The 15,971-nt window shown below is 37.7% G+C and overlaps 1 protein-coding gene across 2 annotated transcripts in view; it reads left to right on the top strand.

The window, feature by feature from the left end:
- SYP31 (syntaxin of plants 31) overlaps positions 1-15,971 on the top strand; it is a 33,249-nt gene that overhangs the window by 2,872 nt on the left and 14,406 nt on the right. For both annotated transcript variants that reach the window (XR_016171570.1, XM_089144333.1), the window contains exons 4-5: positions 3,299-3,337; positions 12,968-13,165. Coding sequence is in view for 1 of the 2 variants with exons in the window: in XM_089144333.1 (XP_089000459.1) it covers positions 3,299-3,337; positions 12,968-13,165 (237 nt within the window). In the remaining variant the exon portion in view is untranslated. The remainder of the gene's footprint in view (positions 1-3,298; positions 3,338-12,967; positions 13,166-15,971) is intronic.

The raw sequence follows: 15,971 nt of genomic DNA, 5'->3' as shown, positions 1-15,971 counted from the left end.
CGGATCCTTATCAGTTAAGGAATCCCAAGTTGAGTCCAAGTGTCATGTAATTTGGCTATAAATAGCCTCTTTATTTCTTAATACAGTAGGTTGGATTATTTGAGTAAATCAGAGGCATGGGCTGCAGGGAAGGAAACCCTTGCAGCTTGTGCTTGAGAATAATTCTCAGAAATCCCACAAGTTCCAGCTATCATCCACTTCACTGCACATGCAACTCACAGCAGCCCAAGTCAGTTGAAGATCCCTCCCACCCTATCGCATCTTCCCCCTCTCACTTCCCTTTCAGTTCCAGCAAGCTCCCGGCCCTTCTCTCACCCTCTCCACCACCCGCAAGACACCCCTGCCTCCTCCCCTGTTCTGCACATTGTAGAAACCTCACTCCCATACTCCCGAAGCCATAGAAACCCCCTCCCCCTGCTGTTTCAGCCCAGGGCCCCGAAGTGCCCAACGAATTGTGGATCGCTTAATGCTTAACACACCGCATCGAGTATTGCTTCCCGCGTTCACCACTCACATGCCGAAATTCCATAGTCGCAAGAAAGAATCCGCCCTCCTCGATATGGCATGCAGCTTGCTGGCATCACCGAGCTTTCTCAATATAAAAATCCTTGATTTTGTTGGAGGCATGGTAAGTCCTCCTGGCCCCTGGTACCCCATCTCGGTCAATGGCTCCTAAGAGTTCTAACACCCTATTACCGGGGCCTTTTAAGCAGTAACCTCCCCACCTTCCTACGACCCAACTAGTCTCTTTCCCCTGCCCGTCCTACCTTGTGAGCCATCTAATTCCCCTTTTCCCATTTGGTCCCCTGTTTTCTGGCAAATTTCTGCTACTTTTTATAACCCTTTTGAGTTGTGAAAACCTAAATTCTGCTACCTTTCAGACCCAGTTGTGCTGGTTCTTATTGAAGAGGATCCTGGAGGATCTAACTGAGACCTTGGGTTACATTAGGCTTACATACTGTTCCTACCGTGGAGGGAGAAATAGATGAAATCTAAGATGGTTTCACTATTGAAACCTTCTATATAAAAGGATTCATAGTTTGGCAGCTGGCCCGTGTTAAATATTAGATATTTAAATTTTGGTGGTATCTCTTCCTCTTCTCTCCTATTGCTAATTGATGATTATAGTCATCTTAACTGGATGTTGCGACCAGTTTATAGTGAGTTATGTTGAAATTAAGAAATACATCCCAATTTTTTTTTTATTACTTTGTTCATTCTTTGAACTTGAAAAGAAATTACTATGATTGAAACTTATTATGTGCAAGAAGCATAGGTACAGTTTCCAAGGTTTAAAGTATAGTCATCAAAGCAGCAAGGCGACCATTGACCAAGGCATTTGGGAGCCTTCCTAAGTGCCGTGGCAACTAGGCGGCCGCAAGGCATTGGCTTTTTAAACAAATTTATTATACATTTTTTTTTTAATGCGACCATTTTATGTGGCACAAATAGCATACTAAAACTTATATAATTCTACTAATAAAATAACCAAATATTAAAGAGTCATGATAATGCAAGATTATGAGAAAAACTATAAAATAAAAAAGCAAACATAAGTTTATCTCATCGTAATACAAATGCAACATAGCATAATAACATATGATTACAAATGCAACCTAGCATAATAACATATGATTATGATTTATATTAATATAGAATGGAAGTACTAATTATACTTATCTTTGTGATGTCAAACCACTGAAACCAGTAATGATTTTGATAGTGTATATGGAATGGACTGGCTTTTTTCCTTCTGTTCATCTGATTTCTATTAAGTCCTAATCCTAATTGATTTTTCTCTTTTACAATGGGTTTATTTATTTATTTTATAGTTTTCTACCCTTTAATCTTTCAACAATCCCATGCTTCTTGTTATGTGGTAACAAAGTATACAACTAATTATATGGAATAAATATTGATAATTTATGGGAAAAAATGAAATCTAAGTTCAAAATGACAAAAAAGAGACCACTCAGCCCATATGGCATCAATACGGTATACAAGGCGTTGCCTGGAGAACAAAGCATGGATTGTTTTTTTGGCATGTGGAAGAGGCAGACCATCACCTTGGTGTCCATACAACTCTTTGATAACTATGGTTTAAAATTATTGGTATAAGTATCGTATGGGAAGAGTGAATTTAAGAGGCATATTGTATTGTGTCGGAGAGATGAATGATATACTAAATTTCATATGGACATGGTCAAGGAATGTATGGAATTGCTCAGATATGTGCAAACTATGGTTTGAAGCATAAAACGCCATTAACTGTAAAACATATCATTGCGAAAAAAGAGAACAAAGAACAATGAGACAAGTGGGTGCTATTGATCATATATAAAGGATCTGGTTTCTTACACCTAATATTCCAAACTTCTTTAGGTTTCATATCAACATTGTATCATATCAGTACCTCAAAGATTTAATATGCATTGGTTGAAATTGGCAAACGGCTGGATGTAGAAGGTTACTTAGAACCTTGACAGTTGTGTTGAACTCGCTTTTTTTTTGACATTATTCAGCTATGATGTTACAATGTTTACCCCATGTAAGGGAAGCCAGGAGCCCATGTAGACTATATGTGAGGGTTCTAGAGACATTGCTAACTCCATTTCTCATTGTCCAGCATTTTAGCAGCCATTAAATTGATCAGCATTTCCTTCAATTTCTTTGTACGCACTATGTTGTCGTTAGTTCATTACCCTTGTACTTACAGTTGCAATGCCACAATTACAGAAATTTGTTAAATATCTGAAGCACCCTTAGTGGCCATGAAACTGACATGAGTGTGATTTCAAAGTGTGTGTTTGCACTCATCCATTAAAGATGTGGTTCAGTTGACATAAATGGCAATGCTTGTTTCACCTAAAATAAATAAATAATGGCAATGGAAGGAATGGTCCAATGGATGCAACCAGAAATGAGCATGATCCCCCTCCCCCCCCCCACACACACACCTTGCTTGTCAAGTTTTTAGTATTCAAGTTTTTAACATGAGTGATGCTATTTAAAAGAAAGGACAAAGTACTGATAGATGGACCATTGCCTCAAATTTTTGCATCAACTTAGCTATTTAAACAATAAGTTTGGCTTTGGTTGCATCTCACAATGCTTTTTGCAATTTGTTTATCTGCAATTCATCACATTTCTAAATCCTATACAGTTAATGTCCTACTTTTAGTTCCTCAGATGTTCCTTGCACTTCTACTATTTAAATCTTATTTTTTACTTTATTATCCTAAACCAGCAATCTGATTTTTCTTTCTCATTTTATCCTTCATATTCTTGTTTCTATCAGCGCGCCATCTGGTGGACTTCAAAATGGAAACCAGCTGCGGTATGTTCAACATGTCCTTTGACAATTTGAGTTGGATGAGTTACTTTCTTGAATTTTATTTGCTTTTTTCTCTTCCAGTTGGTAAGTTCTGCTTATTTCATCCGACACTTCATGTTTCCTGTGATATAATGATCTTTGTAGTTTTGCACTTGAAAGGGGATGCAACAACTAACTCCCTCTTTTCCAAAATATAGTTAGAATAAAAACTGTTTTCTTTAGGAATAACATTTTAGTTTTTTAGCTTCTCATTCTGTTTGATTTATTTTTGTAGTTTACCCTTGAGATGCAACCTGTTGGTTGTGGTTTCTAAACGTAGAAACAACCTCCCTTGCATAACAGGGAGTACATGATGTAACCTGGCTCTAGGGTTAGGCATAATTAGGTAAATTCCCTAGACTTAGGGTTGGCCCAGGAAAGTCCAGCAAATGGGAATGGCTGAACCAAAGGGTTTTGGGGTAGTTTTAAGGCTCAAATGATGGCTGGACTTGGGGTTTAGGTCTGAAATTTGTTAATCTAGAGTTTTGAAAATTCTGTAGAATATTCTAATGAAGAAGATGAGGTGCAGAAATTTTCCAGATTAGTGTAACTAGGGCTCATTTAGCAATTACCTATAGGAATGGGTTCTAGGGCTTAGGGCGACTTTAGGGAGGGTTGAATGGGGTCTAAAGGGTCTGGGAATTAAGGTAAAATGGGGTAGGGGATATGCTGTGATGCAGGGAAGAAGAAGGTGGGGAAGGCTATGGTGCTTGGGATTTGGGCTGAAACTTCAGGGGAGGATGGGAAGGGTGTTTGCGATGAACAAGGGAGGTGGGGAGGGGTTAGGGGACTTCTGTACTTGTAAGTGAGAGAGTTTGCTGGAACTTGCAGTTGAAAGTTTGGAGAAGAAGATGGAGAACTCAAATTGAAGAAACAAGGGCACAATACCCAGCTGTAGGTCACCCAATGGCTCCCATGACTTCTCACAAGTCGATTTCTCAATCAATTTTTATTCATTAATCAACACTGTCTGCTACCTCAAATGACTAGGCTATTTATAGCATTTAAAACCAAATTGACTTCAATTAGGACTCCCTAACTAATAGGGATTTTAAACTTGACACTTAAGTTAACAAGTACTTACTAAAATATGACAACTACTAATTTCAGAATGAAACCAGCTTTAAGATAAAGTCCCTTAAGAAAAGGAACCCTGTCCAAACCAACTTACAACCCAACAACTAACAAACCAGCAACTAACTTACTAAAAAAAAAAAAAAAAAAAAAAAAAAAAAGAAGAAGAAGAAGAAGAAGAAGAAGAAGAGAATTAAGCCTCAGTTTTAGCTGGACTTGAACCAACTAAGACTCGAACCAGCAGGTGGAAAATGACCAATTTGTCCCTGGTCAGGTTCGGCCCCCTGGTTTGGCTCCTACTTTCGCATGGGCTTGGGCCCTCTTTTGACTCTTTTGGGGCTGTTTGGGGGCTGGTTACATCAGTACAGCTGCATACATTTCCCATACAGACCCTGCAGAAGCTGAAACATCGGGCATTGGGTTGCTCTTTTTTTAAACCCTTAAGCTGCAACTTGGATTCCCTGTATACCTTCACTGAAAATGTGGGGGAGAAAAATTGGTAAGCAATGAAAATTAATGCAGTAAATAGTTGAAGTGGACAAATATTTTGGAACATCTGAAGTGGATTGATATACTGGAACAAAGAGTCTATGTTAAAATACCATGTGCTGCACATAGAGCAGTAGGATGCTGTAAGAGTGAAACACGAAAATGTTTTGTGGGTTCATTTCTTATATTTTGTAAATGGTGATGGATTTGCTAGAGTTCGGATCCTCCATCCACATGGAGAGAAAATTTTCCAATTCACATGGTTTGATTTATGACATTTGTCCAATCTAAAAACTGAATCCTCTTTTTCAAATAACTAATCCAAAGTAGAACACCAACACTATTAACAACCGTTTTCTCTTTTATTTCAAATTAATTTTCTCATGCTAACTTAAGAAAACAAAAATTGTATTCCACTTATGTAGGGATCTGAAAACATATTTTTTACATCATTCACAAACCATATTACAAACCTTGTGTGGGGGCAGGGCCGGGGGGGGGGGGGGTGGGGCTAAAATAACATTGTTTTTAGACGGTTAAACCACATTTGATATATCAGTAATCGTACAAAATTTCACATTGGATAAGTAGAACCAGATTCACAAGAAAACACTGAAGGGAGAGAGGGAGGGAGAGAGAGAGGGAGAGAAAAAAGATAGGAGCAGAAAGCGAGTGGGCATGCCTACATTAGTGAGATACAATTCCATTTTCTTTGAGAAAATTAAAAAAAGAAAATTATTTTAATTTGAAATAAAAGAGAAATTGTCAACGGTGCTTTGGTTCTATTTTAGATTAATTATCTACAAAAAAGGAGTCTGTTTTTAGATTGGACAGATATTATACCATGACATAAATGGGTTGGAAAATTTTCTCTCCATGTGGGTAGAGGATTCAGACTCATTTGCTAGACAAGTGTTTTTTCCCCCCACCGATTCTTCTACTGATAAAAGTGTAACTTTCGTTGATCAGCAGTAAGAAGAGGACCAGAAAAACATGGGTTATAGTCCCACAAGCATCCAAATATCACAAATTATACGTAAAAGATGGAGGTCTTACATCCCAAACAGAATTTTTTTTTATGAGAAAAGCCATAAGAAGCAAGGGAGTCTGCCATAAAACTGCCTTCATGACAAGTATGCTGAAAATCCACCTGTTTAAAATGGCTGCACAGAAAGAAGCAGTTAGCTTTATTCCTTAATTTCTACAAAGAATCAAGTGAAATTGCCTGTCGAGGAGGTTAACTACAAGAATTTAATCACTTTCCGCAGAGTGATATCGATAGCCATGAGTAACAGCATTTGCAAGAGCTTGTCTAATAGCCAATGCTTCTGCCGCATAAGGATGTGCATGCACTACATACTCTGAAACAAACTTATAAATTGTCCATAATGGTTTCTGAATATTCCACTTATACCAGCTAGCCCAAGATTGGCCAAACCATTGACGTTGTCTTTCACAAAACCGACACAAGGAGGGGACCAAGCAATATATTTTGTAGTCCCCCATGAAGTTGTGCTACAAGAAGTTTAAATTAAATCTGATGCAAAAACCTCAGAGATTTATGTAAAATGAATAGCTGATGTAACCAGGATTGGCAACCATAGGGCCCTGCATATTTTAGGCTCAAATTCAACCCATAATCATGCGTCACCAAGAGGAGGCTGAATTACCCTAGGGTTATTTTGGTCATTTTCCACCTCCTTTGGGTTCCAAAGTGCTCCAAAAGAATCTAGAATAATTTTAGGAGCAAGGATCTATGCTTTGTTTTTCGATTGAACAAGTGGGTAGAGTCCCAAACGGAATCCAATCTTCAAGTAGTATTCCTTTTGGAAGTTGGTTGTTTATTTTGCAGGTTGTATGTGGTTTAGGAACTGTTACTTAGAGCAATTTTCTAGTAGAAAGTTTAGTTGTAAAGGGAATTCAATCCATTTTGAATTCCCTAAGTTGAGTCCAAGTATGTTTCCTTATTAGAGTCAAGTTAGAGAGTCCCAGTAGCGTTCCTTCAATGTAATGAGGCTATAAAAAAGGCCCCACTCCTTGTAATGGATTCAGATTTTGATGAATGAAAAAACATAATTGGAGGAAGACTGAGCGGAGTCATGGGTTCCCTAGGAGGGAGGCCTACGGCCGATGATACTTACTGTTTTCTGCAATTTCAAGTTCTCTTCATCTTCTTCTACTTGCGGCGGCCATTGAAGACCTTCAATTTTCTGCAATTGTCCAACAGCCCCTTCTCCTACAAGTAAGCTCATCTCCAACCTATCTCTCAATCCCATTCCCCTTTCCCTAACCCTGTGGTAGCATCTCCTACCTCCCTATATCCTTTTTTATATTTCTAGAGTTTTTCTGGAATATTCAAACTTCTTATGCCTAAAATTCAAAGTCAGACCTATGGCAATCCAACCGTTAGATCTGTCCCAAACTTTAGGAACATCATTTCCCTAACATTAGTGATCTTCCCTCCCAATTTCAGCCTAATTGGACCAACCCAGACCCTAGTCTAACTCTAATCCTAGTTTCAATAAAACTCTCATATCCTCACCTCCCTGTATCCTTTTTTATTTTTCTAGAGTTTTTTCTGGAATATTCAAACTTCTTATGCCTAAAATTCAAAGTCAGATCTATGGCAATCCAACCATTAGATCTGTCCCAAACTTTAGGAACATCATTTCCCTAACGTTAGTGACCATCCCTCCCAATTTCAGCCTAATTGGACCAACCCAGGCCCTAGTCTAACCCTAATCCTAGTTTCAATAAAACTCTTGTAACTCCCAAACCCTATACCCTTTTAGGATTACCTTCCCCTACATCTTCGCTTCCTCCCCTCCAAACCCTAACCCTAACCAAGAGTCCTAAGCCAAGGCCTTATAATTCTGAAATTAGAGAACAACAAAATGGTACTAAATCTCTCAAATTTCTGCCTTTAATGCAGCCTGGCCGAACCCTTTCTTCCCCTCCAAAACCATTTTCCTATTAACCGTAGACCCAAGGTTTGGAAGTCAAACAAGCTCATCCACAGGTTATATTTTGTTAATTACAGATGCTGTACATTGAGAATTGACTAAGAGCAGACCTGAAACAGTGAGATTTAACCCTAATTGTACTGCTGGTTCATTAGAGAAGGATCCTGAAGATTGGTCCAGACTCTGAGTCACATCAATAGCTGTTCTTTGATTTCTAAATATGTTGTTAGTATAACCAATCCAAATATGCAAAATAATTCTAGACATCAAAACCAACCTCAGATTTCTAACAGAAGCTTGCCTGGGAGAAAGAATGTTAGAGAAAATCCAATCTGTAATTTTTTCTGTTCCAACTGATTAATAAAATCCAGCTTTTTCCACGTTTCTTGAGCCTATGGATAATTCTGAAAGTTGTGATTCAATTTTTGGGAGGAATACCATGATATGGGCATTGACTTACAATGTTGCACATTGACTCAGAATGTTGAAATCTATATATTCAGAAAACTAGGTGGTGGTACCCGTCATGATGTACACCAAATTCTAGGTTTAGCTTGTAGGGATGTTGCCCTAGATTAGGCTCATTCTAGGATCCTCTTTAATAGAATAAGCAGTCAATTAGGGTTTAGGATACCCTACAGTTAAAGGGAATGGGTTCATTTGTGATGTGTCTTGTGAATGTTAGGTTAATGTTTTATGATCAAATATAATATGCTCAAAGATGATGTAGGATCTCAAGTATACATAACTCATCCCATGGGAGATATGGGATAACTTCTTTGAGATGGGAAAAACAGGTCTATAGGTGTTAGAATGGCTTGAAACTTGGAGAGGATATAATATAGGGATATGATTCCCCAAGTTTGGTTGGGGGGGGGTTGGATGGTTAAATTGAAAGATATTAAGGTTCTTGTATTTAGGGTCTTGGGAAGTCCGAAATTAAAGAAAATGATTATACCTTGAAATTGGACGGTCATCATGGGTCAAATTGGGATCTAAAGTTACTAGGGTTGGGGGGATAAGGCTCCTAATGTTTGGGACAGATCTAACGGTTAGATTGGTGTAGATCTGACCTTGATATTTGGCTCTCAAGAAAAGTCTGAAAATTCAAGAAAATAAATAGAAAGGGTGCGTTCGATGAGGGAAGGCTAGGAATGGGGTTAGGGATGTTGTCTTCTTACTTGGAGATTGAATAAAGCTGCTAGAGTTGAAGAACAATGGCTGCACTTGAAGAAATGATCTAATAATTCGGCCATGGCCCTTGTTTGTGAAATTTAAAAGTAACCGCAAGCGCACGATATCGTGTAGCTAACGGGTCGATCTCAAGGAGATATGCCACTTAGAATTCAACTTCTTAATAGTAATGCGAGAGTGGAATGATTCAATTTTTGTAAACTAATTAACTAAAGTAAACGATCCTAATCCATACATCTAATGCAATCGAATTGAAACGAAAAATAAAGCTAACACAATCAATGCATAAATAAAAGACAGGAAAAAAATGCGAACAATAAAAATAAAAGAAAAACGGAAGTGATCCAAGTGTCAGCTCTGGATCGAAGGGGAGTATAATAATAATGACTTTGACCGTGGACCCTTTGCCGTAGCTTATAGTCCACCGATCGGGGGAAAGGATATTTAGAGAAAAAGGAATTGTAGACAAGAAATAATCAAAGCAATAAAAGGAAAGGGAAACCTTAACCAAAGAGAGGCACGACTGTAGGCAACTCTGATTAAGGACCCAGGGGAAGGGAGAACAATAAACAGTGCAGAAAGTAAATAACAGAAAGTAAATTGCAGAAAGTAAAATGACAAAAAGTAAATTGCAGAAAGTAAAATGGAAACCTTAACCAAAGAGAGGCACAACTGTAGGCATCTCTAATCAAGGATCCAGGGGAAGGGAGAACAATAAATAATGTTGAAAGTAAATCCTAACTTAAGAATATGGAGGGGTAGATAGAAGCGGGAATGGAGGGAGGAGAGAAGATTAATAAAGAAGGTTACTTACTTGCGAATTGAACAAACGATTCGAATCTCAACCAACCCTAACAACCAGATCTAGATCTAGAATGATCTAAATTTGCAATTGCTAGACCCAGAGAAAAACGAATCTAAAAAATTGAAACTTGAACTTGAATTGCATTACATAAAAAAATTAAACCTAAACATTGAATCTAGAAATTTAAGTCTCACAAATGCAAGCAAAGAAAACTAGAGAAAGCCTAAATAAACTGAAGAGAGAAGAAAGAATGCTTCTACTAAGCTCTAGAACACCTTCTCCTTTGATGGAGTATGCTCTCCTTTTATAGAGTTTACATGAGATATGAAGCACGGCTGAATTTGAATTAAACTCAGGGTTTCTATCTGAATCAGCCAATTAGGGTTTTGACGTACTAATCGCGCCGACTTAGAGAGATTAGATGCATAATTCCACCGTTGGATTTGAGGTTTAAGTATTCATGAAGCTCTCCTCCAAAAATCAGCACGATCGGACATCGGATGACCGTTCGATGAAGGGTTTGATCGAAACTGGACAGAGGCATTCAAAAACGGGATTTTTCCTCTTTTTCTTTCTTTAATTAAATCCAAGATAGGAAATAAGATATTGAGGTATGCAAGGACTCTTTTCCATTTGGACTCTCTCAATAATATCTCTGTAGATTTGATTTAAAATCTCAGCCGTAGATCAAATTTGCCTTCTTTATCTCTTCAATATTTCGGAGTTGGCCCATAATCACACATCTCTAGCTCATCATGCTCCAGATCAGGCCCATTTTCGCATTTGAGAATTTGAATGGACTTTTTGACGTGTAAAATAGCATGATTCAAGCCCAAAACTCCAAATATTTGCTTAAATCTTGAAAAGTCCTAAAATCTGCAAAAACAACATAAAACCCAAGGTAACTCCACTCTAAGTGTATAAAATGCATGCTTTATGCCCTAAGATTTCACACATAAATGTGCTCATCAGCCCTCCTAAGATGACCACGACTTGAATTTTTTCCAAACTCAGATTTGTATTCCACTCGACTTGAAAATTACATACCTGTAGGGCTTTATTTATAGCCTCAAATAAGAAATAGAAAAGGAATCTAAGTTGGTTAACTAAATAGAACTCTAATTGGCTTATCAAAAATTAACTGAACTACTACTCAACTACCTTGGACTAAGACTTTGACTCAAACAAGAAAACTCTATAACTAACTCTAGATGACTCCAATTCAAATTCTAAGAGTAGATACGGAATCCTAAAATAAGGAAATAAAAGTGGACTCAAATTGTGAGATCCGAACCTAATTCGGAATCTCGCTTAAACAAGGGCTCATCGAATATGTTGTAAAATAATAATCAGAAAATAAAACGAAATTTGATTTTGGGTTCAAATGACACACTGGATTCAATGGGACCTGTACCCAAGGCACCCGGATTTTGTCAAATTACCAAAATGCCCCTGATTTGAATTAGGGGTCCTAGGGTTTGGGAAAGCAGCCCTAGGCCTTGTGGAACCTCTAGAAATGAGTTATGTCGCTTCCAAGTAATAGTTTCTAAGTAAGCTTGGACTTTAGGAGCAGTTGGAAGGTGCCATACCTTTCCCCAAATACAATTAGTTGGTGGCCATGAATCTTTGATGGATAGCCTGTAGGAAGAGGCAACTGAAAATTGTCCATTAGCACAGGCTGTATCAGACCATATGCCCAAGGTGTTCAAGAAAGGGATTTAGATATGAAGATTCTATAGCTAATGCCCTTGTACGTAGAAGCGTTTTAGACCAGATTGAAAGAATTAGAAGAACTAGGGGTAGACTTAAGATAACCTTCAGGGAATTGCTGAGAAAGGATATGCATACTTAGGCCTTGTATCTAGTGTGGCCTCAAACTGAGTTGATTAAAAGGCAAGAATCCATGTAGTTGACCCCATTTAGTTGGGACAAGGCTTCTTGTGGTTGTTGTTATTGTTGGTATTGTAGATTCTATAGCTAGATGAGAAGGTATTTGGTCTGTTCCTTTATTGCTCCTGTCCTCATTTAAAAAAAAAATATTGGTTTGTCTAGAGTTGAATGTTGCAGCACGTTTGTGTAGCCAACTTGTTCAGATGGTTTAGTTGACTTGAGTTATTGAAGTCAAACATTAACCATCTCATGGAACTTAAAAGAAAAGGAATGGGGAAAGAAATTGATTTGTAAACTTTCTCATTGACTTAAGGTTCTAGTATTTCTAGATTTCCAAGCCTTGGATTGCCCAACTTCAATTTGATCCCAACTCTTGAAATTGATCTCTTTCTTGACTACTTTTTTCACAACCCTTCAAAAGTTTTCTGTCATTAGGTCCTTAATTTAGAGTTCTACCTCTGTCTTGTCTTCTATGTATATACCTCTCCTTGTTTGATTAAATATGCCAGACAGATCGAAGCTTCGAAATGTTGTAATGATTTTCCAGAGGAGTTTAACCTAAAGGCCTAAAAAGTGTTCAGTGTAGAATGTCTTTATTTTCTAAGTGTCAATCACAGACGTACATTTTATGTTTTTTATGCATTATAAGATTGTGTTCTAGCGACAAGAAAAAGAATTTAATTCCTTGCATGCTCAAAAGTTGCATTGCTGAATAGAACACAGGTGAAGTGAAGCTTTGAGATCTTTTGAATTGATTGCCTACTCCAGTGACTAAAATGCTTGTCATTTCTTTTGTTCTGTTATTGTTACACTGTCAAAAATCATTTTTTTATTCTCTGCCAAATACTCATTCTAGTTAACATGACACTGTTTGCTTGAAAGAGTAAGACCTTATTGTGTTCTCTTCACATTGTCCTACTGCAAAATACTCCCTAATCAACAGTCACGTCCTCAGCCAACTTCAATTTATGTGTATAGCCTCTGAATATGTACCTTATTATTTCTGTTATGGTCTATTGATGTTTAAACATGGATGAGTACATGGTGCTTTCTGATTTGTGTTTTTGGGTTTTTAATGTGATATGATTTCAATTTATGGGTTGTTACTGATTTATTTTTATATGTATTACATAACAGTAATAATATCATGCTAACATAATCACAACTTTGTTAATTTAGTCGAAGGTTGGCTACAGACACTGCTCCAACCCAGCATATGGATGTATCCATGTTACAAGAAGTTATTCCTCGGCGAGAGAACTATACACAAAGTCGTGCAGTTGCTCTACAAAATGTGGAGTCAACAATTTCAGAGCTAAGTGGAATTTTTACACATTTGGCTACGATGGTAGCACACCAAGGGGAACTGGCAATAAGGTTATTCTCTCACTGGTTGTGTACAATTTTAGATATAAAGGAGAAAGGTTGCATGTTTGACACTAGAAGCTCCCCCCACCTCTTCTTCTTCTTCTTTTTTTTTTGTTGCCATCCTTTTTTTCATGTTTGAAGCAAGCAACAGAATGGACCTCATCATGGAAATTTTTTATCCTACTATTTCTTGAAGACAGCCTTCGCGTATTTTTCAAAACATGGTACTGATCAATACTACCACAGTTGTAGCCATAGGTCAAGGCGTCGAAATAGCCTGTCGGCAAAAATTGTTGGGGTAAGTCTGTGTAGGAATACTGCACCCCTGCACTCTGCTTGTGTGGAAGCCTACCATACTTTTGGTAATGATCAATGTTGTTAGAATGCAGCGTATAGCCAACCAGACCCAACCTAGCCATTACTAGGAACTTCAAAGGCAAAAATATCACCCATATTTTTGAGTATTATCTAAAACATGCCATTTTCTTATTGTTATTATGACTTTGTCTCAAGAGATCTATTTTATATCAAAGTATAACATTGACAATTTAAAAAAAATAATGTGAATTCTAAGTAATCAGGATCTGAAACCAGTGCCTGCAAATAGAAGAAGAAAGAAAAGTAGAAGAGTGAGAGATGATTAGAGTGAGAGGGAGTAATTGCTGAACTATGCTAACACAATTAGGAGTACTATTAGAGAGTTGACTCTTAAAGATTAACCCTACTTAGGAGTACTATTCTAGTTAAAACCATGAAGGAAACGATGCTAACACAATTAAACTAGCAAACTGAAGCAGACATATAATGACAGGGACAATCGTTGATCCAAATCAAAAGATCCACATCTGTAGGAAGACTAAACCCAAACAGGGCTAATGAAGTTGCTGCCCAGCTGTTTAACTAGACCTAAACATGCTAATGAAGTTGCTGCTTAGCAGTTTAAGTAATACACTAATGGTCAGCTTCAGCCTTATAATTTAGTATTTAAGCCAGGGGCAATTATTATTATTATTATTTCTAAATGTTTTAAGTCATTGATTGTCCTGAAGCAGCCTCCACTGCTAGACTACAGTTCCTTTGTTTTTGGACTTGTTTCTTATGTTTCAAAGTTTGTTTAAGTCCCCCTTATTTTAGAAAATGACTTCCAGTTTCAGTTTGCATGAGGACTTCCAAGTCCTCTTGTGTACTCAATTGGCCTATGGCCTTATTAATGTCTCCCCTCTTCCTTCCCCCCTCAATAAGGGAAGAATATGGTTATAGCTTATCTGATTAATTTTGCATTGCAAGCTTAAGAACTTGAGATTCTTCATTTGTTGAGATCAAGATTCCTTGCTGCCCCTGATGGTTCAAAGTCCTGGAGACTGGTGCTTAGGTTGAAACCGTAACTCCTATTACTGACTACGGAATCAGTCCTTATGAGTTTGGTCTTCATCCTTCACTAATTAGGCAAGGAGAAAGGAGATCAGATCCCCATCCCCCATCTTTTCCCTTTAATATCCTTTTAATCCCAGCCAAGAACTCCCCATTTGAACCAAGCAAGACCCCCATCAGATTTGGAGATCTGGCCATCCAAAACCTTCCATATTTCATACATTTTATCCCCTGATGCCCCCTTAGCTTCAATCCAAGCGCCTTCCGTATCCGAAACCTTGAACCCTAGAGTCCATCCTTTATTGAAAAATTTGAGTTTCTTGATCTAAGAATCAAGAAATCTCATGTCTCCGTAACCAGCCATCCAATTCTATACAAACTTGGAAATGATAGCTGATACAGGTCTGAAGACCTGCATCTGCAAGAATCACAGCCAAAAGAGAGCCTATGAAGTTGTTGCGCAGCAGCATGCCCTAGTAGTGTAGTATAAGTGAGCTCATACTTAGTTTTTCAGTCAGTTTTAGTGGACCAACTTGCTTGTGCATTTTGTTTTTAATTGTCCAATTCAAGCTAAGGTTAGAAGAGTCTTTTTGCACTTATTAGTACTAGTAAAAATTGAACGTGCAAATGCATGTGGGACCATACATTTAGGATAAAAGGAGAAAAGGCTCGGAAAAGATTTTTCGTCATATTATTATTGTTATTATTAAATTTTTTTTTTGGCTAAACTGATTATAGCATCCCTCATAGCATCTCCATCACTAGACACATGAAAAGAGTCTGTTTGAGACCACACCAATATTTCCATCCCACACCCCCTAACCAATTCAGCCATCCTAATCCTTTTATGCCATTGGAGTCCATTTTGAATAAGATCTTGGATATTGGATCCTCCGTCACTTGAGCCTACATCAATCCCTCTACCTATTGTGACTAACTACCCCACGTAACTACATAAGTATGGCATGGTGCTGTAGACAATAATATCCCTGTGTTAGAGGTATAAAATTCATACTCCCCCTCAAGATGGGGAATGTGTGCTCCAATTTGGAAAAGCAAGAATAGATATTAAAAGTAACACCAGTCTTTAACATATATAGAATCTAAAGGCATAGATGCCAGTGAGCACTGATGGAACTTTCTGGTAGCAAATCAACTCAAGCACACTGATCACTAACAAGTAACAACACTAGTATACAAAAGATATTTGTTTTGAATAAATAAAAATTCCGTACAGCAGCAGAGAAATTAATCAGCAAAGAGCACAAACCACATTCCACAATATTATAGCAGCAACAGTAACATTGTAAGCTTTTATCAAGGAAGGCAGCAGTAAACTTCATGAAGAAGACATTTGAAATGCAAATATTCTATGCACTTGTAAGCCCAAATAGAGGTCAAAGATGAAATTGGAGCATAGGTAGCTGTGAAACTGGTAAAAGTG

This window comes from Hakea prostrata, chromosome 2 (genome assembly GCF_041222555.1).
Source record: "Hakea prostrata isolate BN-2017 chromosome 2, UWA_Hpros_2, whole genome shotgun sequence".
NCBI lineage: Eukaryota > Viridiplantae > Streptophyta > Magnoliopsida > Proteales > Proteaceae > Hakea > Hakea prostrata.
The sequence above is the reverse complement of the archived record's forward strand: the minus strand, read 5'-3'. Positions and strand labels throughout refer to the sequence as shown.